The sequence below is a fragment of the Sus scrofa genome, chromosome 7 (assembly GCF_054392235.1).
Source record: "Sus scrofa isolate SSC_HxYL_T2T_F1_AM1 chromosome 7, Sscrofa_HxYL_maternal_Yorkshire_Landrace_v2.0, whole genome shotgun sequence".
Taxonomy (NCBI): domain Eukaryota; kingdom Metazoa; phylum Chordata; class Mammalia; order Artiodactyla; family Suidae; genus Sus; species Sus scrofa.
Window position 1 is genome coordinate 39,562,881 of NC_139389.1, and position 27,715 is coordinate 39,590,595.

The 27,715-nt window shown below is 46.5% G+C and overlaps 1 protein-coding gene and 1 non-coding gene across 9 annotated transcripts in view; one reads left to right on the forward strand and one right to left on the reverse strand.

Annotated features, from left to right (window-relative positions):
* Positions 1-12,652: 12,652 nt before the first annotated feature.
* TCP11 (t-complex 11) overlaps positions 12,653-27,715 on the reverse strand; it is a 68,611-nt gene continuing 53,548 nt past the window's right edge. For all 8 annotated transcript variants that reach the window (XM_084967932.1, XM_084967930.1, XM_084967934.1 and 5 more), the window contains 7 exons: positions 24,316-24,436; positions 16,892-17,112; positions 15,510-15,646; positions 15,047-15,264; positions 14,767-14,948; positions 14,009-14,175; positions 12,653-13,077 (listed from right to left, as the gene is read on the reverse strand). In XM_084967932.1, the coding sequence (XP_084824058.1) occupies positions 12,845-13,077; positions 14,009-14,175; positions 14,767-14,948; positions 15,047-15,264; positions 15,510-15,646; positions 16,892-17,112; positions 24,316-24,436 (1,279 nt within the window). In that variant the 3' untranslated portion in view covers positions 12,653-12,844. The remainder of the gene's footprint in view (positions 13,078-14,008; positions 14,176-14,766; positions 14,949-15,046; positions 15,265-15,509; positions 15,647-16,891; positions 17,113-24,315; positions 24,437-27,715) is intronic.
* Positions 25,084-25,190, forward strand: LOC146401518 (U6 spliceosomal RNA). Its single transcript, XR_014811654.1, has one exon. It is a non-coding gene; the product is annotated as a U6 spliceosomal RNA (small nuclear RNA).

Below are 27,715 nucleotides of genomic sequence, written 5' to 3' on the forward strand. Positions count from 1 at the left end.
GGGACAAGGTTTTCTTAGGCAGATAACAGCAGAAAGAGAAGCAAAACCCAAGCTTCTGCTGTGAGGGCTCCTGAGGCCAGACGGTACCACCACGGGGACGCAGAGGCCCCCGCCCGGCTCTAGACCAGGGGTCGTCACCACACACCCCTCTGCTCCCTGGCTCTGGCACTGACTTCTGAGCAGAAGAAACCTTACAGTGAAAGGGCTTGGTCGTAATTAGAGTCACCCCGCCGACGCCAGGACTGCCCTGGGGCTGCCGTAGGGGGACACAGAGCCCCGGCAGTGCTGCCCTGACAGCCAGAGTTGGACAGAAGGGGACAGGACCTCACAGCAGGGCCGGATGGGACTCACTCAACAGAACCGCACCGCCCGCCCTCCGCTGGGTGTGCACACACCGGGCTCGGCTTGGAGGCAGAAGCCGCAGCTTCTCTGGAGGAGATGACGAGGCCCAGAAGGGGTCTCTTGTCACCCTGCTCCCCCCCACAGCAGGGCCCAGTTCTGTCATGCTCCTGGACGGCCTCACAGTGCCCCCTTCACAGACGTTGGACTGCAGGCTGGGACACAGCCCCTGGGGGCAGAGCACCCCGCTCAGCGCTTCCAGGGTGGCCCAACTAACTCTCTCTCATCTCTCATTCATTCTCTCTCATTCCGGCCCCCTCTCATCAGCCTCGGCATCCCTGGCTTCTGACACCCAGAGTGCCTCGGGCCCCCCAGGCCTGGACGGGACGGGCTGGGACCACAAATCCACACCAGCCTGCACCACACGGACAGAGGCCTGACCGCTCCACCTGAGGCTCAGAGCAGCCTCTAGAACTCTGGCTGCTTTTCTTTTCTCAGGACTCAGCTCTTAGAAACACTGTTATCAACAGGCGTGTACCAAATTAAAGAATTTCCCTCACACCGTAAAATAGTTACTATCCAGTAAATGAAGCTGGGACAAGCTGGTAGCCATGGGGTGTTGGGAACAGCACAGGGAGATTTCTATTCCTATTAATGCCAAAATAAATTCCAGATGGTTCACATATTTAAATGTTTAGAAAAAAGAAACAAAAAGAAACCCCAACAAAGCGAGAAGAAAATGAGAAACTTTTTTTTCCCCTCATCATCTTTGTACAAGAAAGGGCTTTCCAAACAATGTTACATAACTCTGGGTCCACTTTTTTAAGGGTTAATATATTCAACTATTTCAAAATCAAACATTTCTGCAAAGCAAAATGCACCATTAAAAAACACAATTGAAAATAATGTTTATACCACATGTAACAAAAGACAACATGACAATGGCTATCAAAAGGAAACGAACTGCCAAGAAGATGAAGTAGACTGAATTTACCCTATTCTTCTGGCAAGTACAATTAAAACCCCAGGCAGGAACACCAGTGGCACAGACAGATCGCAAACAAAAGCCTGCCCTCTCCAGCCAGAGGACCAGAGCAGGAACAGGCAGCCAGCGAGACGGGAAGCTCTGAGACGCAAACTGCTCTGCTCCAGCCGAAATTCACAGAGAAACACCCCGGCCCCGCCCTTCACGGGCCAGCAGAGGCCAGAGGGGGCGCCCAGACGTCCGCCTCCCCAGGCGGCCAGGTGCCCCAACACCCACTGCCGTGGCGTCAGAGGAGGCCTAGTGGGAAATTGGCCATCGCCCAGCAGCAGCAGCGTGGCTACTCGTGACAAATACAATAACCAAAGCAACAATCTCAGTGGATGGGCTCGAGAGCAGAGTGAACAAGAAAGAGAAGCATCCATAAACCAGAGGAGAGAACAACAGAAATGACCCAATTGGAAACAACAGAGCAAAGAAAATGGATTGGAAAAACAATGAAAAGCAACTCGGGGACCTCTGGGGCTGTAACGAAAGATCAAACATGAATGTCAGCAGAGTCCCAGGAGGATGGGGCTGCAAAAGTGCTCCATGGCTGAAACCTTCTCAAATTTGGCAAGAGATAAAGCTATGGAATCAAGAAGCTAAGCACACTCCACACCAGATAAACTGAAAGAAATCCATGCCAAGATACCGTCATAATTAAGTTTCTGAAAGTGAAAGACAAAGGAAGAATCCCCAAAAGCAGTGAGAGAAATGGCATCTTACCTAGAGGGGAAAAGTGATTTGCATGACATCGGATTTCCAGAACTGTAGAGACCAGAAAGGACGCAGTGATTATTCCCCGGCGCTGAAAGAGAAGACCTGCGCACCCTGCAAAGCCCTTCTTCAGGGAAGATGAACGATGAACAATCAAGACATTCTCAGATGAAGGAGAGCCAAGGGACTTGGTCACCAGCAGACCTACCCCAAAGCAATGGTGACAGTTTGCATCTAGAAAGGAAAAATGAACCTTGGAACATTAGGAACTATGAACAAGCATTAAGCAAAAGTTTAAATAAATACCATGGACTTTCCTTCACCCACTGAGTTTCCTAAATACTGTTTGATGGTTGAAGCAAAATTCTAACAGTTTAATGTTCTAAATGCATGTAGAGGATTATCTTCCTTCCTTCTTATTTTCCTTTCTAGGGCCGAAGGTACGGCACATGGAAGCTCCTAGGCTAGGGGTTGAATCAGAGCTGCAGCCGCCGGCCTACGCCACAGCCACAGCAATGTCAGATCCAAGCCTCGTCTGCAACCTACACCACAGCTCATGGCAACGCCGGATCCTCGACCCACTGAGTGAGGCCAGGGATCAAACCCGCAACCTCATGGTTCCTAGTCGGATTCATTAACCACTGAGCCACGATGGGAACTCCCTAGAGGAAATAGTTTAAAAAATCTGTGTGTGTGTGTGTATTTATATATACATATATATATATATTTTTTTTTTTTTGACCAAGCCCAAGACAATGTAGAAGTTCTAGGGTCAGGGATTGAACCTAAGTCACAGAATGAAAATGCCAGACCTCTAACCCACTGAGCTACCAGGGAACTCCTAAAATAATGACCTTTGAAACAAGGAGGGTTAGGGGATGTTAAACAAGATAGGTTTCTATACTTAACTTGAACAGCAAACGATGACAGCAATAGACTGTGACAACTTTACATGTATATGCAATACCTAGAGCAAACAATTATTCAAGGATATAAAAACACTGTAAGATAAATAAAAGTAGAACTTTTAAATGTTTTCAAGTAATTCACCAGGAATAGGCAAAAGAATAGAAAAATGATAATCAACTAGAAAACAAAAATAAAATGGAGGCCTTAAGTCCTAATATACTTTTTTTTTTTTTTTTTTTTGCTTTTTTGGGGCTGCACTCACAGCATATGGCCATTCCCAGGCTAAGTGTCAAAACAGAGCTGCAGCTGCTGGCCTACACCACAGCCACAGCAATGCAGGATCCAAGCCGCGTCTGTGATCTACACCACAGCTCATGACAACGCCAGATCTTTAACCCACTGAGCAAGGCCAGGGATTGAACCTGCCTCCTCATGGATACTAGTCAGGTTCATTTCCACTGAGCCACAACTCCCCTAATATATCTTAATTATATTAAATTTAAATGGTCTAAAAACATCAATTAAAAGACAGATTAGAGGAGTAGATTAACAAATGCAAACTAACTATATCCTGTCTATAAGAAACCCACCTCAAATAACAATAATATAAGCAAGTCGAAAATAACAAGTTGGAAAAAGATATATAATGCAAACATTAAAAGAAAGGGAATGGCTATATTAATATCCTATAAAATAGACTTCAGAACAAAGAAAATTATAAGAGAGAAGAGGGTACTATGTACTACATAGTGATAAAAGATCAATGCACCAAGACATCTCAGGAATTCCCATTGTGGCTCAGTGGTAACAAACCCAGCTACTCTCCATGAGGTTGCGGGTTCGATCCCTGGCCTTGCTCAGTGGGTTAAGGATCCAGCATTGCCGTGAGCTGTGGTATAGGTCGAAGATGCGGCTCGGATCCCATGTTGCTGTACTTGTTGTGTGGATACAACGGTAGCTCTGATTTGACCCCTAGCCTGGGAACCTCCATATGCCACAGGTGCAGCCTGAAAAGGCAAAAAAAAAAAAAAAAAAAAAAAAAAAAAAGACGACAACAACGACATAATCCTAAATGTGTACGCGCCAAACAACAGAGCTGCAAAATATGTGAAGCAGAAGCTGACCTGAAAAGGGAAGTAGACAAATCCGCAAATGCCATGGACTGGATCGTGTTCCCTCCAAAATTCGTAGGTGGAAGTCCTAACTCCCAATTAGACTGCATTTGGAGACAGGGAGCTTAGGAGATGATTAAAGTTAAACTGGGTCATAAAGGTGGGTATTGCTGGCCTTACAAGAGGAGGCGTAGAGAGAGCTCACCAGACATGGGCGCCTAGGAAAGGCCACGTGAAAACCCAGCAGGTCAGGAAGAGGGTCCTCACCAGAAAATGACCCTGCTGGACCCTGGCTGAGCTTCCAGAACTGCGGGACATAAACGTCTCTGGTCTATCGTTACGGCAGCCCGAGCAGCCTCAAACAACCAGCAGAGGGGAGACTTCAACTCAGTCAGAGACTCCATCTACAAGCAGGAGAAAACTGGAGAGAAACTCAGCAAGGACACAGAGCTCAAGAGCGTCACCCAACAGGATCCCACCACAGGGAAATAACACTCCGCCGGCAACAGCGCCGTGAACGTTTTTTTCAAGCGCCCATGGAACATATACCAAGATAGATCGTATATCCTGGGCCATAAATAAACCTCAACTAATTCAGAAGAATTAACGCCGTGTGTTCTTCCATCAAATAGAATCAGTAACAGAGATAATAGAAAATTCTCTGAAACACCTGGAAATCACACACTTCTAAATAATTCATGAGTTAAAGAGAAATAAATCTCAAGGGAAATCCAAACGAACGTTAAACTGCATGAAAATGGAAATACGACACGTTAAAATTAGTGAGACAAGGTGATGTAGCGCTGAGAAGGAAATTCGTAGCAGTAAATGCACACCCTGAAAAAGAGGAAAACTCTTAAATCAATCATCTATGCTTCTACCCTCAAAGGCCTCAAAGAAAGAGCAAAATAAACCCAAAGCAAAAAGAAGAAAGGAAATAATAAAGACAAAAGCAGAAATAAATGTAAATGAAAATTAAAAATAGGAAACATCAATGAAACAAAGAGCTTGTTTTATGAAATGACAAACCTGTAGCTAAACCAACAAAGAAAAAAAAAAAAAAAAAAAAAAAGATTACCAGATGTTTCAGGGATGAAACTGGCTATTGCCATAGACTCTGCAGACATCAAAAACATGAAAACAGAATACTATGCGCAACTCTAAACACATAAATTTAACAGCTCAAACTACATAGATCAGTTCCTCAACCACTATAAACACTAAGACAGCTCCCTCAACATGAAATCATTTGAGGAGCACTACAAAAACTGAATCCATAATTAAAAAAAAAAAAAATCTAAGCCAAGATGGCTTCACTGAAGAATTCTACCAAATGTTTAAAGAAGAATTAACACCAATTCTACACAATCTGACTCGGAAAACAGAAGAGCAGGAATCCTTCCTCATTCATTCATTCTATGAGCTAATATCACCCTGATGCCAAGATCAAGGAAATCCCAAATGAGAAAACTATAGACCAATATCCCTCATGAATGTAAGCATAAAAAATCCACAGCAGGAGTTCCCGTCGTGGCGCAGCGGAAACGAATCCGACTAGGAACCATGAGGTTGCAGGTTTGATCCCTGGCCTTGCTCAGTGGGTTAAGGATCCGTTGTAGCCGTGAGCTGTGGTGTAGGTCGAGGACATGGCTCAGATCCAGCGTTGCTGTGGCTGTGGTGTAGGCCGGCAGCTGTAGCTCTGATTTGACTCCTAGCCTGGGAACTTCCATATGCCACAGGTGCGGCCCTAAAAAGACAAAAAAAAAAAAGAAAAAAGAATCCACAGCAAAATATCAGCCAATAAAATTCCAGTAGATATAAAGAGAGTTATTATATATCATAACCAAGGGAAGTTCATCCCAGGGGTCCAAGGCTGGCCTGAAGATCAATGTAATCCAACTAAAGAAGAAAAATCACATTATCTTATCAACTGATGCAGAAAAACATTTGACAAAAATATTTGACAAAATAACACTTTTTTTTTCTTTCGTCCTTTTTGTTTTTTGGCTGCCCTGGGGCACATGGCATTCCTGGGCCAGGGGTCGAATCCAAGCCAGAACTGCAACCTATGCCACAGCTGCGGCAACACTGGATCCTTAACCCACTGCACCGGGCCAGAGATCAAACCCGTTGTCCCTGCCGCTGCAAAGACACCATCGGTCCTGTTGCGCCACAGTGGGATCCCCCATTTGTGACTTTTTAAAAGTTTTAAACTCCCAGAAAAATGGAAACAGAGGACAAATAATAGATCCCTAAAGATGTCCACATCCTGGAGTTCCCGTCGTGGCACAGTGGTTAATGAATCCGACTAGGAACCATGAGGTTGTGCGGGTTCATCCCGAGTTGCTGTGGCTGTGGAGTAGGCCTGCGGCTACAGCTCCGACTAGACCACAGGGCTGGGACCCCTAGCCTGGGAACCTCCATACGCCACGGGAGCGGCCCTAGAAAAGGCAAAAAAACAAAAAAAAAAAAAGATGTCCACATCCTAATTTATCACTAGAACCTGTGAATTTGTTACCTTACATGGCAAAAGATACTTTACAAATGAATTAAAATCAAGATGGGGAGATGATCCTGGGACTATCTAGAAGCGCCCAATGGAATCACAAGGGTTACTTTTAAAAAGGGAGGATGGAGGGTCTGAGAGAGGAGATACGGTGGAAGGAAAGGCTTAGTGACGTGCTTAGTAGATGGAGAGAGGAAGGGACCACGTGCCAAGGAATGTGTAGTCTCTGGAAGCTGGAGAAGTCAAGGAAACAGACTCTTCCTTTGCAGTAGACTGAATAATGGCCACCCAAAGATATTAGGTACTAATTACTTGAACCGGTAGATGTTACTGTATTAGTTTCCAGGGCTGCCGTCACAAAGCACCACAAATCAGGGGGCTTGAACAAATAACACATCTCTCTGAAGTTGAGGAGTCTGAACTCAAGGTATCAGCTTCTGAGGACTGTGAGGGAGAATCTGTCCCCTGCCTCGCTTCCAGCTGCTGGTGGCCTCAAGCACAGGGCTGTACTTCTACATGCCCCTTCCACATGACACATGCCTTTTCATAAGGACACCAGGCAGACTGCATTGGGGGCCCCCACAACTCCAAGATAGCCTCACCTTAACCAAATACATCTATGACCCTGGAGAGGTCACAGCTTAAGGGGTTAGGACATGTGAATTTGGGGGGAGTGAGAGAGACACCATTCAGCCCACAACAATTACCTTTTAAGAAAAAAGGGCTTTTTCCTATGTGATTAAGTTAACGATCTTAAAGTGGGGAAGATGATCCTGGATTATGTGAGCGGGCCCTTAGGGAGACAGAGGGAGATCGGACACACCCAGAAGATGACCATGAGACCTTCAGGTGACCACGCAGGAGAGACTAGAGTGATGCAGCCACAGGAAAAGGAATACCAGCAGCCCCTAGAAGCTCCAGAGGGAATATCGCTCTGCCGACACTCAGACTTCAGCCCCATGAACTGATCTCTGATTTCCAGCCCTGAACTGTCAGAGAGCATACTTCCACTTTTGTTAAGCCACTCAGTTTGTGGTAACCTGTTTCAGCAGCCATAGGAAACTAATACACACCTCAAGCCTCATGCAGCTGTCTCTACACCTTAATTTTACCCCTTAACACACACTGTAGACTTCTCACATTCAGAATTATAAGATAATAACTGTGCATTGTCTCAGGGCACTAAATTTGTCATATTTTGTTATAGTAGCCAGAGGAAACTAATACAGAGGGGAACTTCTTCAACTTGATAAAGAGCATCTATAAAAATCTATGCATTGTATTTAATGATGAAAGACAATGTTTGCCCCCTAAGACTGAGAACAGGAAAGGATTCCAATATCGTCAGCCTGAAGATGCTTGGAGGAGTTCCTGTCATGGCTCAGTGGTAACGAACCCAACTAGTATCCATGAGGACACGGGTTTGATCCCTGCCCTTGCTTAGTGGGTTAAGGATCCGGTGTTGCCATGAGCTATGGTGTAGGTCGCAGATGAGGCTCGGATCCAGCATTGCTGCATCTGTGGCATGGGTCATAGACTGCAGCTCCGATTCAACCCCTAGCCTAGAAACTTCCATATGCCATGGGTGTAGCCCTAAAAAAAAAAAAAAAAAAAAAGACGAAAAACAGAAGCAAAAAAATGTTTGGAATTCTTGCCAGTGCAATAAGGCAAGAAAGGAAATAAAAAGCATTCATAGCAGAAAGGACGAAATAAAACTGTCCCTATTTCCAATTCACATGATTGGCTATGTAGAAAATTCCAAGGAACCTAAAAAAAAGTTATTAAAATAATTGATTAAGCAAGATAACACAATACGAAGTAAACATAAAAAAATCAACTGTATTTCCATATACTAGAAATGCACATGTCAATACCACAATTAAAAATAATAAAACACTGTAGCACTGGGAACTATGTCTAGTCACTTAGGATGGAGCAGGATGATGTGCGAGAATAGACTGTGTACATGTATGTGTACACCATGCTGTACAGTGGAAAAAAACTGTATTGGGGAAATAATGATTTAAAAAATAAGTAAAATAAATAAAACACTTGAGCTCCTGCTGTGGCATAGTGGGTTAAGAATCCAACTGAAGTGGCTCAGATCACTGAAGAAGTATGGGTTCAATCCCCAGCCCAGCACAGTGGTTTAAAGGATCTGGTGTTGCCGCCGTGGCTTAGATTCAATCCCCGGCCCAGGAACTTCTAAATGCCGCAAGTGTGGCCATAAAAAAATTAATAAAACACCAAAGACACACAGTTTTGAGGGCATTAGCCAGCTGTGGCCCCCTTTACCTGCAAAGCAATAAAGTTATGCTTTTCTACTTTGTCCAAAAATAGATAAAATTTTAAAATAATAAAAATAAAACATCACTTTTCAATTAGTCAAAAAAATGAAATTCTTAGGTGTAATCTAATAACACATGTTCAGGATTTATATGATGAAAATGACACAATGCTGATAAAAGAACTCAAGATTTAAATAACTGGAGAGAGAGAATATTCATGGATTAAAATATTCAACAGAATAAAGATGTCAATTCTCCCCAAATTGATACATAGGTGTAACATAATACCTATCAAAATCCCAGCATGATTTTTTGTAGATATAGACAAGATTAGTGTATAGACGGCAAAGGAACTAGAACAGCTAAAATAACTTTGAAAAAAGAAGAAGAAACTGGAAGGAATCAGGCTACTCAATTTTTGAGACATTATGTAGCCATAGCAATCAACACTGTGGTATGGCAGAGAGAAAAACACAGATCAATGGAACAGAACAAAGAGTCCAGAGAGAGAGACCCATGCATGAAATTTTTTTTTTTTTTTTTGTCTTTTCTAGGGCTGTACCCACAGCATATGGAGGTTCCCAGGCTATGGATCCAATCGGAGCTGCAGCTGCTAGCCTGCGCCACAGCAACAGCAACTCGGGATCCAACACGAATCTGCAACCTACACCACAGCTAACAGCAACGCCGGATCCTTAACCCACTGAGCAAGGCCAGGGATGGAACACACAACCTCATGGTTCCTAGTTGGATTCGTTAACCTCTGAGCCACAAGAGGAACTCCCATGCATGGATTTTTTAACAAAGGTACAAAACCATTCAATGGAGGAAAGGCGGACTTTTTAACCTAAGTCTCATATCTTACACAAAAATTAACTTGAAATGGATCACAGACTTAAAACATAAAACTATAAAACCTTTAGCAAAAAAAAAAGGAGAAAAATCTTAAAGAGTTCTTAGACTTGACATCCAAAGCATCATTCACAAAAAGAATACCTGATAAACTGTACTTCATCAAAGTTAAAACTTTTGTGCAAAGGACACAAGAAAGTGAAAGACTACCCACAGTGCTATTTTTTGGAAGAAATGGAAGAAAATATTTGCAAATTATGTCTCTGACAAGAGTCTAGTATCCAAAATACGTAAATACATAAATTCTTATAACTCAACAATAAAACAACCCAATTCAAAAATGGCCAAAGGACTAAAATGGACATTTCTCCAAAGAAGATATATAAATGCCCATTAACTGTAAGAAAAGATGTTCAACATCACGAGCCATTAGGGAAATGCAAGTCAAAACCAGAATGCAATCCCACTTCACACCACTAAGATGCCTATAATTTAAAAAAAGAAAAAGAAAAAGAACAGGGGGCGGGGAGGAGAAAAAGACAACAAGTATTGGTGAAAATATGGAGAACTCAGAAGGCTCACGTATGGCTGGCAGGAATATGAAATGGTGCAGCCACTACAGAAAACCAGTTAGTAGTTTCTAAATAGAATTACCAGGTGACCCACCAATTCCACTCCTGGATAGATGGGCATATACACAAAAACAGTGGAAGCAAGAGTTCAAACAAAAACTCGTACCTAAACATCCATAACAGCACTGTTCACAAAAGCCCAAAGGTGGGGAAAACCCAAGTGTCTATGAACCGCTGGCGGGAGAGACAACAGGTGGTCCCTCAGCTCAACGGGATGTGACTCAGTCATAAAGAGGAATGACATTCTGGCACAGGTCACGACATGATGAATCTTAAAAACCGCACAAGTGAAAGAAGCCTGTCACAAAAGGCCTGATGTTACACGCTTCCACTTACCTAGAGTCAGAAAACCCTCTGACACAAAGCAGATGAGTGGCTGCCAGGGGCTGGTGAGCAGAGAATGGGCAGTGACTACTCGGCAGGCTCGGGTTTCCTCCCGTGGAGATGGTTGGACCGCACTGTGGACACACAAAGTGCCACCAGTGGTCATTCCTACATTGTGTGTATTTTACCACAAGCGAATGAGCACAGCCTCATACGGCGGGCAGCGGGCAGGACTGGACGGAGCTCTTTCCTCGTTTGGCTCCAGATACCTGCCTTCCATGTGGAAGCACAGGAAAATCAACTCAAAACCGCTAAGAAACTGGGGAGTTCCTGTTGTGGCTCAGCAGAAACGAATCTAACATCCATGAGGACGCGGGTTCGACCCCTGGCCTTAATCAGTGGGTCAGGGATCCAGCGTTGCTGTGAGCTGTGGTGTAGGTTGCAGACACAGCTCAGATCCCATGTGGCTGCAACTGTGGTGTAGGCCAGGGGCTACAGCTCCGGTTAGACTCCTAGCCTGGGAAACTCCATAAGCCGCAAGTGCAGTCCTAAAATGACAAAAAAAAAAAAAACAACAACAACAAAAAAAACCTGCTAAGACATTGGTCATTCCAGATTTTAATTACAAAGCGAAGTTCCCCATCAGCCCCAACTCTGCCCCCGCCAGGCGGTCCTCTTCGTGGGAAGCCCTTCACAGCACTTTCCCTTAAGATAATAAAGCTTCCAAAATGTGGACTTTGGGAAAAATAGTTGCAAACCAGAGACTCCATCTAGGCAAGCCTCACTGTTGATTAAACCCTTTCTGAGGCTGTCCGGCTACAAGATCAGAGACCGAACAATCCAGGCCTCCAGCTTTCCCGGTCACGGTGAAGGTCACACTGCTGGCCTGGCCCTGTCACCGGTCTGGGCTCGTCCCTCTAAAAGGAGGTCAATGGGGAGAAAGCCCTGGGCTAGGGGACCTCGAGCCCCCCTGCTCTTCCTGGGCGAAGGTCCCTGACTCCGCGCCCACCATCTCCTCGAGTGGTGGGGACATCGTTTCTCTTCACCCGACCTTGAGGGGGACAGTGAGGGCACACAAGTGAATTTCCCCTTGCTCTCTGATCCCTTACCAAGAAGACCAAATCTGATTGGGACACCTCCTCATCTCCAGCGTTTCGACCAGGTCAGGCCACTGCCGTCAGCCTGAGGCCGAGGGGCTGGGCCTCTCCACTCCCGGGAGCCAAGCCCAGCCTCCTGTGTCAGCTCTCATTCCTGAGCTTCACGACCGCAACCGCCAGCCCCCCTGCCCCAGGGAAACTGGGGAGGGGGAGGGAATGCCCAGTCACCTCTGTCAGCAAGAACGGGGTGGGGGCGGTGGGGAGGAGAAGCCAGGCGACGAGAGGACAGGAGGCTCACTCAGCGGGAAAACAGGACCAAGGGTGAGCAGGCGCCAAGCCCGGCACTGCCCCACCTGTCCGCTGGATCCCTGAGGGAGAGAGGGACATCCCACCAATGCCAGCCTGCAGGTGCCAGCCAGCAGCCAACGGGCAGCTTCACCTGGCCCCAGCTGGCACCTGCCTCAGAACCCTTGAGCAGGAGAGCGAGTTGAGGGCCTTACCACCACCTCTTGTTGCATCGTTTGAAACCTCTGGGGAATGGGGTCCTGGAAATGAGGTTTCTAATAACTTTTTCAATCACACCCAATCCTGAGCTGAGTAAGAACAAAGTTCTAACTTCCAGAGACACCCTTCTACTCACGTTTTGGATAATTCCACAGAACCCTGGGAGAAATGCTTTCCCCTTAGAGAAAACGGCGTGAGTACCTGCGTATCTTGGCTCCTCAGCTCTGCGCGTTGAAGGGAACACCTAGCCAGTGGAGGAAACACTGGGGCCTGCTGGCTGCCAGCTAGCTGGGGGCTGAGGACACAGGGCCTGGCTGCGGCTGCCGTGCAGCAAGAGCGGAGGTTTGATTGCAGTTCAATTGTTTATTAGTGAACGCGTCTGGGCCAGCTGGTATTTACACGCGTGGTCACTACAGTGTGGTGTGCTGGCTACAGAAGGGGAGAGGGCTTGCTGCTCTACTAGCCACTGATGCTGTCACCCCAGGAGAACAATGGGCTTCTCTCCTGGGTCCCAGGGGCCAGGGCTTGGAGCCGGTGCCATTAGAGAGATTCCATTTCCGTCTCCAGCACCTGGGCTGGGGGGATGAGGGTTTTTAGGATCTCCGTGTAGTAGGGGCCAAACACCTGCTGATTGTGTTGTGTTAGGTTGGCAAACTTCTGGCCCAGTTCTGCCAGTTCTGCTTCAATGAGGGTGAGGCCTCCAGGGAGGTCTAGCAGAGACCGCTGCACACCAAGAATCAAACAGCATTTGAGGAACAGGTGGATCCGCTGATCTGTGAGCAGGAAAAGACAGTGAAAAGCCAGAAGGCTCTCCTCACCCAAGCTCCAAGTTAACACAGCTATTCGCTGACCCACCCACTCACCTAGAGGTAAGGAAGTTTGTTTTGTGCGGGGAGGGGGCTGCTACCTAGTTCGCAAGGACAAAGCAAAGACCAAAAACTTTTGGGCTAGTCCATGCCTATTCAAAAGATTACCTAAGTGTCCAAGACTCAGATCCTTGTATTTGATATAATAGGAGGATCTTAGACTGACCCTTCAGATGGCTGAGGTTAAGAGCAAGGTCAAGTTCATGGCCTCCCTTCCAACATGGGACAAGGGAAGTCCCTGCTTTGGGAACCTGTGCTCCAGCCTAATTCTAGAGTTTCTTGTTGGTGGGGGTGTGTGTCATAAGTCCTGAACCGCAGCTGACAACAACCTAGAAGGCCAGGGATGACTTAAGAATTCCTGGGCACAAATCTTCCTTAGAACCAGAGTCTGTCTTTAAACTAAAAGGAGTTGGGGGGAATTCCCATTGTGGCTCAGCAGGAACAAATCTGACTAGCACCCATGAGGACACAGGTTCAATCCCTGGCCTTGATCAGTGGGTTAAGGATCTGCCGTTGCCATGAGCTGTGGTATAGGTCACAGACGTAGCTTGGATCTGGTGTTGCTGCGGCTGTGGCGTAGGCCAGTTGCTACAGCTCTGATTGGACCCCTAGCCTGGGAACCTCCATATGCCATGGGTGCAGCCCTAGAAAGACAAAAATAAAATAAAATAAAATAAAATAAAAGGGGTATGTTTTCAACCCGACATTTTGCAAAAACCAAAGCCTACACGATGACTTGCCCAATCACTATGCCTTTTACTGCTAAATGGTTCAGGGACTGACGTCCAGGGTCAGGCTTGGCCTCGCCCCTCCTCCTCCCCACCCCACGGCCGCTCACCAATGACGCTGCGGACACAGTTCTCCTTCTTGGCGATGTTCTGGAGCTGTCCTATCAGAGATGCTGTGTTGTCGCTGCTCAGAGGGGCAAGGCCCATGTTCTTGAGGCTCTGGTGGATTTCCTGAGTCACCTGTTCACTCACCGTCAGCATGGCCTCCTCTTCAGGCCTAGACGGTGGAGGAGAGTAAGCAGGGCCCAGGACGGGAGCCCAGGCCCTGGGAGCAGAGCCCGAGGGGTGGGCTCGCTGTCCTCATGGTCACCCTCCACGTCCAGACCACTCTCTCCGCGTGACACCATGTTTCTTCTCAGAACACGAAATGGACCCGGGATCGACTCTGAACAAGGGCGTCTTCCCACTCAGCACTCTCTCGCGCCATGGAATTCACGGACATAAATACAGGGGTTTGGGGACGTTCTTGGACATTTTCCATGATCATGTGCCCTCTTCTCACCAATTACAATGAAAAACTTGGCCTTCTGACGCCTGTTTCTCCTCCGGGGTGACCCCTGCCCTCAGTGATACTCAGTCTGTGCTGCTGACTGACTGGCCGACTCCCGGTGTGTCAGCCCAGCCCATCGACTAGATGGCCTCTCGTCCGCAGCAAAGATAATGGATCATTTTAGGTCAACTATCCTCCACGCTGCCCTCTCGGAAGAAAGCTGTGTTTTCTTTGTTAAAAGCCCCAAGGCGCTCATTTCCTGCCGTCTCCTCCTGCCACCTGTCACCCCCTAACATGTGAAAGGCCAGTGCAGCTCACCTGGAGCCAAACTCCTCCAACAGGACTTTGGTCGTTCGTTTCAGCTTGTCCACAAACTGCGGCGAGCCAAACAGGACGCTGCCGGAGAAACTGTTGGCCACCAGCAAGACGGAGGCCAGGACGGTCAGCCGGTGCAGCTGGGCCTCCAGCTCCTGCAGCCGGGCTCTGTCCGTCCGCAGGGTCTGGGGAGGCGGGCGGGCCGTCAGGAGAGGAGGGGCTCCAGGCGGGTCCTGCAAGCCAACGGCGAGGCAGTGCCCCTCCGCCCCCCGGCCAGTCCTACCTCAGGGAATGCTTCATCCTCACCGTCCCAGAGCAGGAGGTTCAGGAAGCCCTGCGACAGGACCATCTTGGGGCTGAGGGGCTCTGGGCTGATGGCTGCCTCACCTGCAGGCAGGCAGGTCGCGCTTGAGGAGTCGGGAGTGTCCGGGCAGGGGGGAGGCGGCGTGGCGAGGTCTGTGGCCGCTTGGGTCAGCCATCGGGTGGTGTGGTCCAGTAGGCCTGGGACAGGAAGGGGGTGTGGACGCTTCTTCAGCATCTACAACCCTGAGGCTCTGAGACTAAGGGTCAAGGCATCCTCCTCCTGGATAGAAAAGTGCTTAGGGGGCTTAGATCACGGTCCCTTCTGCCGTCCTACCTGCGGGAGAAGCCCCTGTTCCTTAGAAGAGGCAGAGGACTCCCTTGCATCCGAAAAGTCAGACCCCCAAGTCCTATTTCCCACGCCTGCCCTCAAGTTCAATACATACTCGGCTGCTTGTTGAGGAGCTCCTGAAATCTAGCTCGTTCACACTGGATGTTGTGTTCCTGCAGCTGCGGCTGGAGGCTCTGGATCGTGTAGTTGACCATGTCCATCTTCATCAGGCCCAGAACCTGGAAGATCCCCCTGACCCGGGAGGAGGTAGGATGTGCCCTCTGCGAGAGGGGGACCTACACAGGTGCCACTCAGCCACAGTATTGGGAGTTAGGAGGGGCTTTAAAACAAACTTGGTCCTGCCTCCTCAATTTGCAAAAGATGGCACTGTGGCCCAGGACCCAAGGCCCAGAGTGAGGGAGTGGCAGCACCAGAACAGAGAGGGCTCTGGGTATGAAAGCCTTCATCCCTTGCCACGACAGCCATTCTGCATCACTTAAAAAAGGTTGTCGGTGGAGTTCCCGTCGTGGCGCAGTGGTTAACGAATCCGACTACGAACTATGAGGTTGTGGGTTCGGTCCTTGCCCTTGCTCAGTGGGTTAAGGATCCGGCGTTGCCGTGAGCTGTGGTGTAGGTTGCAGATGCGGCTCAGATCCCACGTTGCTGTGGCTGTGGCGTAGGCTGGCGGCTACAGCTCCGATTAGACCCCTAGCCTGGGAACCTCCATATGCTGCGGAAGCAGCCCAAAGAATAGCAAAAAGACAAAAAAAAAAAAAAAAAAAAAAAAAAAAAAAGGTTGTTGGTGGAAGGAAACACATCAGCCCACCAACAAATCTCTGGGAAGTGTGTTTAGAGGGGATGTCACTTCTGATGCCATTTTTGACATTGCTTTTTTTAACTTTCTGGGTCTTGGTCTCTATAGCTCTGGAAAAAAAAAAAAAAAAAGATAACCTTGCATCATATGGTCCCCTCGTCTTGTGTGAACTGTGATGAGAAAGCCTGGGAAAGGAATGCTTGAATTCCTTGGAAGAAAGGATTCCACGCTCCAGTGATTTATGGTAGAAGGGTGTCCAGGGGCCCAGTCAATCTAAGGCCACCTTTGGAAAAGAAAAGCTAACACGCCAGAGAAAAGGGGAGCCAGTCAGGCCTTCAGTAGGGAAGAGCCGGCTAAGACGGAGGCTGGGATCCAGTGCCATCCCAGCCGTGCCCGGCCCAGGGCCTGGGGCAGGTTTCAAGGACAGCAGTCACAGCATTGGGAATCAACAAGACTTCAATAATACATTTACAAAAAAAAAGATAAGCACCAGGAATTCCCACTCTGGTACCATGGGTTAAGGATCCGGCGTTGCCGTATCTGGGGCTCAGATTCAGTCCCTGGCCCAGGAACTTCCATATGCCGTGGGTGCAGCCAAAAAGGGAAAAAAAAGAAAAAAAAAAAAAAAAAGCACCAAAGAATAAATTTTTTAAAAAAAAAAGAAACAGTAGTCAGGTTCAAACCTCAGTAACCGGACAGGGTCTGAGATGGTCTCCAGTTTCTGGACGGCTTCATCTCGAACGGGTGCACACAGCAGAGTCATCGTGTTGAGGATGTACTTAGAGACATGAGGGACGTTCAGGGTGCCCTGCTCTGCTGCCCGCCCGAGGAGGTTCACGTCCAGGGCTTCTTCGATCTCACTCCTTAGGCGGTTCTGGCGCGGTAAGAGCAGTGACAGCAGGATCTGCCCAGGAAAGAAAGTCAGGGAAGGAGCTGTATCGGGTTCAGAGCCACAGACTCTCCCTAATGGACAAGCCCTTCTGCCAAAGACATCCCAGCCTGTGTCTTCTGAGGACCAAGTAGTCAGGTACCTAGGTTTCCTACAGGATATTATTTATCTTTGTTCAGGCGCCAATGACAGTTCAAGGCTTTAGGGGATCGATGACAGCAAGACTGTATCATTTCCTACGCAGAATGAGATAAAGAGATGAATAAACTCCAGGAGCACAGTAAGAAGAACTGCCAGCTATAACAAACGTATACTGCCTACCATCGCATGGTCGTAATACCATCATGGGTACTCGCCTTTGACCAAAGCAGGCCCTGTTGAGATGACTGTACTTCAAAAGGCAAGGATGGGAGTTCCCATCGTGGCGCAGTGGTTAATGAATCCGACTAGGAACCATGAGGTTGCGGGTTTGATCCCTGGCCTTGCTCAGTGGGTTAAGGATCCGGCATTGCCAGGAGCTGTGGTGTAGGTCGCAGACGTGGCTCGGATCCCCACGTTGCTGTGGCTCTGGTGTAGGCTCTGATTGGACCCCTGACCTGGGAACCTCCATATGTCGCGGGAGCGACCCAAGAAATGGAAAAAAAGACCAAAAAAAAAAAAAAAAAAAAAAAAGGGCAAGAATGAAGGAGACAGAGAAACTGTTAAGAGCTCCTATGAATCCAAAATACAGGTTCCCTGTGGACAGAGCCTCTCTGGCTCATCTCTGTGCTTCTGTAGCGCAGAGAACACGGTAGTGGGGGGGGACGGGGAGGTTTCACTGAATGGAATGAGTACCACGTTCTCCACAGCAAGATCCCAACAATTTAGCTTCATCTTAAGTAAATGTTGCTCCATACCATCCATTTTGATGACAAACTCTGCCAGGGATCAACTAGGAGCTTCTCAGTTCCAAATCCACCCACCAGTGCCTACTCATGAAAGTGGAGATGCGCCCTTTCAATATGTGCCCTTTGCTGGCCCACGCAATACCAAGTTCTGTCTGTAGGGGACGCTACAGAGTCGCTGCAAGGGGAAGAGGTCTTCCTTGCTGGCTCTGGTGTGCTTCCTCAGCAAGCTCATGCCTCACTGCGGCTTCTCTCTGTTCAAATCACTGTGTGGTTTCTTCTGCCTGACTGGACCTTGATGGATGCAAAATTTGTACCACAAGGGAGGTTTGAGTTCACATGGCCACATGCCCATTGGATCTGATGAGCGGGAAGTAGCAAGTACTTGGATGCCTTAGACAAACATGCAAACTCGAGGACAGCAGATAATCCCTCCAAAAACTGAGCAGCCCATCACCTCTGTGAAGCTGCTGGCGTCTTAGTGGCCTGAGCCTGTCAAGCTCTCCCCTCCGAGGTGAAAGTTGCTGGACTTCAGACCACCCATCGCAAGAAAAGGCACAATGCACACAGGCCTCAGGGTTTTCAAGGCAACAAGCAGCACTGGGACACTCATTCAGAGTCAATTACAAGGCTGCCAACTTCAAGTGGACCCAAGTAAGGCTGGGGTCTGCAGCACCTCAGGCTGCTATACGAGCCACCCTCCCATTTAGGCCTTCTGCCCACCAGATTCCATGTACCTCAAGTGTCCACAGAGGGACTTCCTGCTGCGGCTCAGCAGGTTCAGAACCTAGTATCCATGAGGATGTGGATTTGATCCCTGGCTTCACTCAGTGGGTTAAAGATCTGGCATTACTGCAAGCTTCCATGTAGGTCATAGATGCAGCTCGGATCTGCTGTGGCTCTGGTGTAGGCTGGCAGCTGTAGCTCTGATTTGACCCCTAGCCTAGGAACCTCCATATGCCACGGGTGTGGCCCTAGAAAAGACAAAAAGACCAAAAAACAAACAAACAAAAAACAAAACAAAAAAACCCACCCAGAAATAAAATCTGAATATATGGTCAAATGATTTTTTTCAAAACAATGCCAAGAGCATTCAATGGGAAAAGGACAGTCTTTTCAACAAAAGGTACTGGGAAAACGGGATAGCCACATGCAAAACAATGAACATTACACCAAATGAAAAACTAACTCAAACTGGGTCAAAGACTTAAACATAAGAGTGAAACTTCTTAAAATTATTAGAAGAAAATAGGGGGCTTATCTTCATAATCTTGCATTTGGCAAGACAGGACACCAAGAGCAGAAACCACCACAGGCTAGATAAATTGGGCCTCATTCAAATCAAACTTTTATGAGTTCCCATCATGACTGAGTGGAAACAAATCTGACTAGTACCCATGAGGATGTGCGTTCAAATCCCTGGCCTCGCTCAGTGGGTTGTCATGAGCTGTGGGTAGGCTGCAGATGCGGCTTGGATCCAACGTTGCTGCTGCTGTGGCTGTGGTGTAGGCTGGCAGCTGTAGCTCTGATTCCACCCCTAGCCTGGGAACCACTTGGGTGCGACCCTGAAAAGCAAAAAATAAATAAAACTTTTGGGAGTTCCCTGGTGGCCTAGTGGTTAAGGATCCAGCATTGTCACTGCTGTGGCGTGGGTTCAATCCCTGGCCTGGGAACTTCTGCATACCACAGGTGTGGCCAAAACAAAAAACAAAGACTTTTGTGCTTCAAGGGCAAGTATCAAAAAAAGTGAAAAGACCACCCACAGAATGGGAGAAAATATCTGCAAATCATTTATCTGACACAGGTCAGGTGCCCAGAATGTTTAAGGAACTTTTACCACTCAACACAAAAGACAGCATAATTTTAAGGGACTTTCTGAAGCAGCTCAGTGGTAATGAATCCAACTCGTACCCATGAGGACATGGGTTTGGTCCCCGGCCTCGTTCAGTGCGTTAAGGATTCGGCGTTGCCATGAGCTGTGGCGTAGGCCAGCAGCTACAGCTTCGACTGGACCCCTAGCCTGGAAACCTCCAAATGCCACAGGTATGACCCTAAAAAGACAAAAAAAGAAAAAAAAATGGGCAAAGGACTTGAGTAAATCTCCCTCCAAAGACGACACTGAGAGGGCATTGAGCACGTGAAGATACTCAACACCATCAGCTGCCAGGGAAGGCAAAACAAAACCACAGCAAGACACCACTCCATTCATGGCTGCACCAAGGGATGACGTCTATAACTTTTTTTTTTCCTGATTTTTAGAGCCGCACCCGCAGCACAGGGAAGTTCCCAGGCGAGGGGTCAAATCGGAGCTATAGATGCTGGCCTATCCCACAGCCACAGCAATGCCAGATCCTTAACCCACTGAGCAAGGCCAGGGATCAAACTCACGTCCTCATGGATGATGGTTGGGTTCATTACCACTGAGCCACAACAGGAACTCCTATAACTTTTTTTAAAAAGGGAAAATGTTGAAAAATAAGTGAAAATATGCAGAAATCGGGACTGTCATACATTTCTGGAGGACTGTAAAATGGTAAACCACTGAGGAAAACCGTTTAGTGGTTTCTCAATAAATTAAACATAGAATTATCGTATGAATCACAAGTTCCACTCCTGGGTATGTATTCAAAAGACAGGGAAAGAGAAGTTCAAAGACTTGCACATGAAGAATGAAGAGCAGCACAACCCAAAAAAGCAAAAATGTGAAAACAAACCAAATGTCCACCAACAAATGAAGAGATAAACAAAAGTGGTCTATCCATCCAAGGGACGATGATTCAGCAGAAAAGGAATGGAGCTCCGCTCCCCACTGCAGCGCAGATGCGCCTTGAAAACTTATGCTAAGGGAAATGTGTCATATGGAAGAGGACAGATGCTGTGGGAGTCCACGTCTGTGACGCACCCAGAATAGTCAAGTTCAGAGACAGAAGGTAAAGAAGCTGAGGTTAGCGGGCACTGGGGGGAGAGTGATATGAGGAGTTATTGTTTAATGAGTAGAGTTTCTGTTTGGGGAGATGAAAACATCCTGGAAATGGCCAGGGTGATGGCTGCACAGCAGTGTCAAAGTACTCAATGCCACTAATTTAGCACTTAAAATTATTAAAATGGTAAAAATGTTGTTTACTATAGTAAAAACAAAACAAAACAAAAAAAACCCTAAAGAACACAAACAACTAGGTCCATCATGAGGCACCCTTCCCCCCGGGGGCATCAGCCACCCCCTGGGCAGATGACTTCTTTGGACCTCTTCCATTTGGGGGAGGCAGGGTCTTCCCTGTCTGCACTGCTTCTGTCGGCACCAACATCCATGTTCTCGCAGAATTTCACAGAATGCCCTAGCACGCCCCCTGGCCCTGCATCTGATCAAGGAACTCATCTTACAGGCAAGAAAGTGCAGTGGTGGGTCCATGCCCACATCCCCCTTGTGGAGAGTCAACTGGTCAGAACCGAAAAGTGGACTGGCTTACTGAAGACGCTGCTACGGCACTCAGAGCACCCACAGAGGAAGCATATGCTTTGATTCAACCATTGTACAGTGCTGTACCCTAAAGCCAGAATGCATGGTCCCAGGAATCAAGGGGCAGAAGCAGAACTGGTTCCTCTCACTATTATACCTAGGAACCTACATGCAGAATTTTTGGTTCCCATCCTGCCAACTCCGGGCCCTGCTGATTTGGGAAGAATGCTTACATTGGTTCCAACAGATCAGAAGACGACACTGCCCCTGGCCATTCTGGGCTCCTTATACCACTGAACCAACAAGGTCAAAAAGGAGTTCCTCAGAGTTCCCAGGTGGCCTAGTGGGTTAAGGATCCAGCATTGCCTCTGCTGTGGCATGGGTTCAATCCCCAGTCTGGGACCTTCCACATGCTGTGGGCAAGGCCAAAATAAAAAGAGCTCCTCTACTGACTAGAGTGGTTGCCCCTGAGCACCAAGAAGAAATGGGTGCTGCTCCACAGCAGGGAAGAAGGCTGTGTCTGGAACCCAGAAGATTCTGGGCCTCTTGCTACTTCTACACCCAATATTAAAGGTCAGTGGAAAACCACAGCACACCAACAACAAAAGCAAAACGCATGAGGACTCAGACTCAGGCAGCGAGAGTTTGGGTCGCTCCGTCAGATACGCAGCCCCAGTGGCTGAGGACAAGGGAAATATGGAAGGAACAGGAAGACAGGATATCACCTCTAGCCTCATGACCAAAGACCACACATGTTCTCTTTGCTTATTATAAGCACAGGTTTGTTAGCATAAGCTAACCATCCTCGTCTCTCTCCATCCCAACATTACTTTGTAGCTGGATTGTTGGAAGCTGACTGTACACTTTAGCCCGTCGCTAGCAGGACATCCGGTGGGACGAGGACTGAACTGTAGGAACACAGCAGACGGCAAGGAGTGCACAACTGCTGGGAGTTCCCCAACTCAGAGTGAGGATGAAAACTTCTAAGACAGATAGCTATGTCTTCTCAGGTCAAAACAGATCTCTTTTCTGGAATTCGAATGTGTGTAGAAAGGTCCACATGGAAGGAAGCTGAGGAGCCAAAGGAACAGAATGTGACATTTATCAACTTACCGCCTCTCAAATCCTCTCCAAATCCATCCTTCTCTCTTCTGAGAAAGTGAAGTAAGTCCTTTCAATAATTTGCCTTTACCAGATGGCACTTTTTTTTTTTTTTTTTTTTTTTTTGGTCCTTTTAAGACTTTCACCTGAGGCATATGGAGGTTCCCGAGGCTAGGGGTCAAATCGGAGCTGTAGCCGCCAGCCTACACCATGGCCACAGCAAGACCAGGTCCGAGCTGAGTCTGTGACCTACACCACAGCTCACAGCAACGCTGGCTCCTGAACCCACCGAGTGAGGGCAGGGATCGAACCCACAACCTCATGGATTCTAGTTGGGTTCATTAGCCGCTGAGCCACGAGAGCAATTTCCTGATGGCACAATTTTAAACTTCATCTGTAGATGGCACTTTTTAACTTGAGGTATAGTTTATTTATAATGGTATGGTAGTTTCTGCTGTACAGCAAAGTGACGCAGTTATTTATGCACATACAAACACACAGATATATATTATTTCATATTCTTTTACATTATGGTTTATTGCAGGACATTGAATATAGTTCCCTGTGCTATACAGTGAGACCTTGTTATGTTATATATAGTAGTTTGTATCTGACCTTGTTATGTTATATATAGTAGTTTGTATCTGCTAATTCCAAACTCCTAATTTATCCATCCCCATAACTTTCCCCTTTGGTAACTATAAATTTGCTTCTTATGTCTGTGAGTCTGTTTTGTAAATAAGTTCATGTGGACCATATTTTTTAGATTCCACATATAAGTGGTATCATATGGTATTTGTCTCTTTCAAACTTAATTCATTTAGTATGATAATCTCCAGTTACATCCATGTTACTGCAAGTGGCATTATTTCACTCTTTTTTATGACTGAGTAATATTCCACTCTGTATATGTACCATATCTTCTTTATCCATTCATCTGTCAAAGGACGTTTAGGGTGCTTCCACGTCCTGGTTATTGTGAACAGAGCTACCATGAACATTGCGGGATATGTTAGATGGCATATTAGTTTTCTATGCTGCATAACAAGTTACCATAAACATTACAGACTTAAAACAGCATATACACTTGCTATCTCACAGTTTCTGTGGGTCAGGAGTCCACAAAGTTTAATCAGATCTTCCTTTCAGGTTGCAGTCAGGGTGCTGGCTAGGCTACATTCTATTTGGAAACTTGACTGGGGAAGAATCTGTTTCTAAGCTCATGCAAACTGCTGACAGAGTTCACTCTCTTACAGCTGTGTACCTGAAGGCCCCAGCTTCTTATTGGCTGTTGATTGGATGCTGCCCTCAGGTCCTAGGGGCCACCTGCATTTCCTTACCATGTGGCCCTCTCCATGCTGTTTGCTTTTTCAGGGCCAGGTTGGAGGAGTTCTTGTCATGGCTCAGTCATGAACCTTTAGTATCCATGAGGACACGGGTTGGATCCCTGGCCTCGCTCACTGGGTTAAGGATCCAGTGTTGCTGTGAGCTATGGTGTAGGTCACAAACACGGCTCGGATCCTACACTGCTGTGGCTTTGGTGTAGGCCAGCAGCTACAGCTCCGATTAGACCCCTAGCCTGGGAACCTCCATATGCCACAGGTGCAGCCCTAAAAACACAAAAAGACAAAAAAAAAAAATTACTGTGTGATTTCTGTCTACTGATTAGATTCTCATTTATGGGCCATGTTCAGTTAGGATTTGCTAGTCACTGACATTGCAATGAGCAAGGGATATATCTGGAAACTTTACACCTCCAAAGGGGAGGTCACTCACCTCCTTAATTTCTTTTAGAAGTTCAAGAGCACAGCTGAAGTCTGGGGGAGTAGCTAAGAGTTGCTCTTTAAGATGATCCCAAAAGGCATTGTGCATTGTCTCCTTGACCTTGCCTTCCAGACTGTAAGAGAGTTAAATGAACAAATTACTTTTTCTACTCAAAAATTGCTATAAGGTCATTGTCTCCTAAGCCCCAAACAATGTCTGATATGACAAAAGACCATTACACTGACAGGGAAAGGCCGGGAACTCTGGCGAGCTGAATAAGCTGAACTCGATTTGGCTGTCAAGGGCACCAGCACAACCTTTCAGGTGGGCTCTTTGCACCCTCCTCTCAGGAGTCCTCCTTCCCCAAATAGAGGCCACGCTGAGCTTCAGCACTGATTCTGCATTTAGCCTAGAAAAGATGTGACTCAGTGTCTCTTTATATATGCATCTAGCAATGAACTAAATGGTCTTTCATTTTCTTTTTTCTTTTTTCTTTTTTTCCTTTTTCAGTTGCATTTATAGCATGTGGAAGTTCCTGGGCCAGGGATCAAATCTGAGCCATGGCTGTGGCAACACCAGATCTCTAACCCATTGCACCAGGCCAGGGACAAACCAGCAACGTCACGGAGACAAGCTGGATCATTAACCCACTGCACCACAGCAGGAACTCCATCTTATCATTTTCTTATAAACCTAAAATCTAGAAAAGGATTTTCCTTCTCTGATAACACCTGTATATCTACAGATACTTCCAAATCTGCAGGTCTAAAATTGAATTCAGTGCTCACTTCAGTAGCACATGTACTAAAACTGGAATGATACAGAGAAGATTAGCATGGCCTCTGCACAAGGACGACACACAAATTCATGAAGCATTCCATATTTTTAACAATACCTTTTAAAATTGCACTCAAGGAGTTCCCTTCGTGGTGCAGTGGTTAACGAATCCGACTAGGAACCATGAGGTTGCAGGTTCGGTCCCTGCCCTTGCTCAGTGGGTTAACGATCCGGCGTTGCCGTGAGCTGTGGTGTAGGTTGCAGATGCGGCTTGGATCCCGCGTTGCTGTGGCTCTGGTGTAGGCCGGTGGCTACAGCTCCGATTCAACCCCTAGCCTGGGAACCTCCATATGCCATGGAAGCAGCCCAAGAAATAGCAAAAAAAAAAAAAAAAAAAAAAGACAAAAAAATAATAAAATTGCACTCAAAAAAAATCAAGACCTAGAAATAGCCTGACCAAGGAGATGAAAGACTTATATGCTAAAAACTGTAAAAAAAAAAAAAAAAATCAAGAAAATTAAAGAGAAGTCAAAGAAATGGAAAGACATCCAATGCTCCTGGATTGGAAGAATTAATATAGTTAAAATGGCCATACTACCCAAAACAATCTACAGATTTCATATGATCCCTATCAAATTACCATTGATCTTTTTCACAGAACTAGAATAATCTAAAAATTTATATGAAACCATAAAAGATCCAAAATTGCCAAAGTAATCATGAGGAAAAATTAAAACAAAGCAGGAGGCATAACTCTTCTAGACTTCAGACAATATAACAAAGCTATAGTAATCAAGACAGTGAGGTACTGGCGCAAAAACAGACATACAGACCAACGGAACACAACAAAGAGCCCAGAAATAAACCCAGATGCACACAGTCAATTAATCTTCAACAAAGGAGGCAAGAATATAAAATGGGAAAAAGACAGTCTCTTCAGCAAGTGGTGCTGGGAAAACTGGACAGCTGCATGTAAATCAATTAAACTGGAACACACCCTCATGCCATGCCCAAAAATAAACTCAAAATGGCTCAGAGACTTAAAACATAAGACAATACACAACTAAACTCCTAGACGAGAACACAGGCAAACATTTTCTGATAACCGTACAAATGTTTTCTTAGGTTAGTCTCCCAAGGCAATAGAAATAAAAACAAAAATAAACCAACAGGACCTAATCAAACTTATAAGGTTTTGCACAGCAAAGGAAACCATAAAAAGGATGAAAAGACAACCTACAGAATGGGAGAAAATAGTTGCAAATGATGCAACCGACAAGGGGTTAATCTCCAAAATATACAAACAACTCATCAAACTCAACAAAAAACAACCCAATAGAAAAATGGGCAGAAGACCTAAACAGACATTTTTCCACAGAATACATATGGATGGCCAACAGATACATGAAAATATACTCAACGTCACTAATTATTAGAGAAATACAAATCAAAACTATAATGAGGAACCACCTCACACCAGTCAGAATGGCCACCATTTATAAGTCTACAAATAACAAATGCTAGAGAGGGTGTGGAGAAAAGGGAACCCTCCTACACTGTTGATGGGAATATAAATTGGTACAGCCACCATGGAAAATGGTATGGAAGTTCCTCAGAAAGCTAAATATAGAACTACCATATGACCCAGCAATCCCACTCCTGGGCATCTATCCAGACAAAACTTTCATTCAAAAAGATACATGCACCCATATCTTCATACCAGCACTATTCACAATAGCCAAGACATGGGAACAACCTAAAAAATCTATTGATGGGAGTTCCCATCATGGCGCAGTGGTTAATGAATCCGACTAGGAACCATGAGGTTGCGGGTTTGGTCCCTGCCCTTGCTCAGTGGGTTAACAGTCCGGTGCTGCCGTGAGCTGTGGTGTAGGTTGCAGACACGGCTCGGATCCCGTGTTGCTGTGGCTCTGGCATAGGCTGGAGGCTACAGCTCCAATTCAACCCCTAGCCTGGGAACCTCCATATGCCGCAGGAGCGGCCCAAGAAATAGCAAAAAAAGACAAAAAAAAAAAAAAATCTATTGACAGATGAATGGATTAAGAAGCTGTGGAATGGAATACTACTCAGCCATAAAAAGAACAAATTAGGAGTTCCCATTGTGGCTCAGTGGTTAACGAATCCAACTAGGAACCATGAGGTTGCAGGTTCGATCCCTGGCCTTCCTCAGTGGGTTAAGGATCTGCTCGGATCTGTCATTGCTGTGGCTGTGGCTGTGGCCGGCGACTGCAGCTCCAATTGGACCTCTAGCCTGGGAACTTCCATGTGCCACGGGAGCGGCCCTAGAAAAGGCAAAAAGACAAAAAAAAAAAATTAATGCCATTTGCAACGACATGGATGCAATTAGAAATTCTCATACTAAGTGAAGTCAGTCAGAAAGAGAAAGACAATATGATACCGCATGACACCACTTACACGTAGGATCTAAAATATGGCACAAATGAACCTATCTACAAAACAAAAACAGACTCAGACATGGAGAACAGACATGTGGTTGCCAAGGGGGAGAGAAGGAGGAGGAGGATGGACTCGGAGTTTGGGGTTAGTAGATGCAAACTATTGCCTTTGGAATGGCTAAGCAATGAGATCCTGCTATATAGCACAGGGAACTATA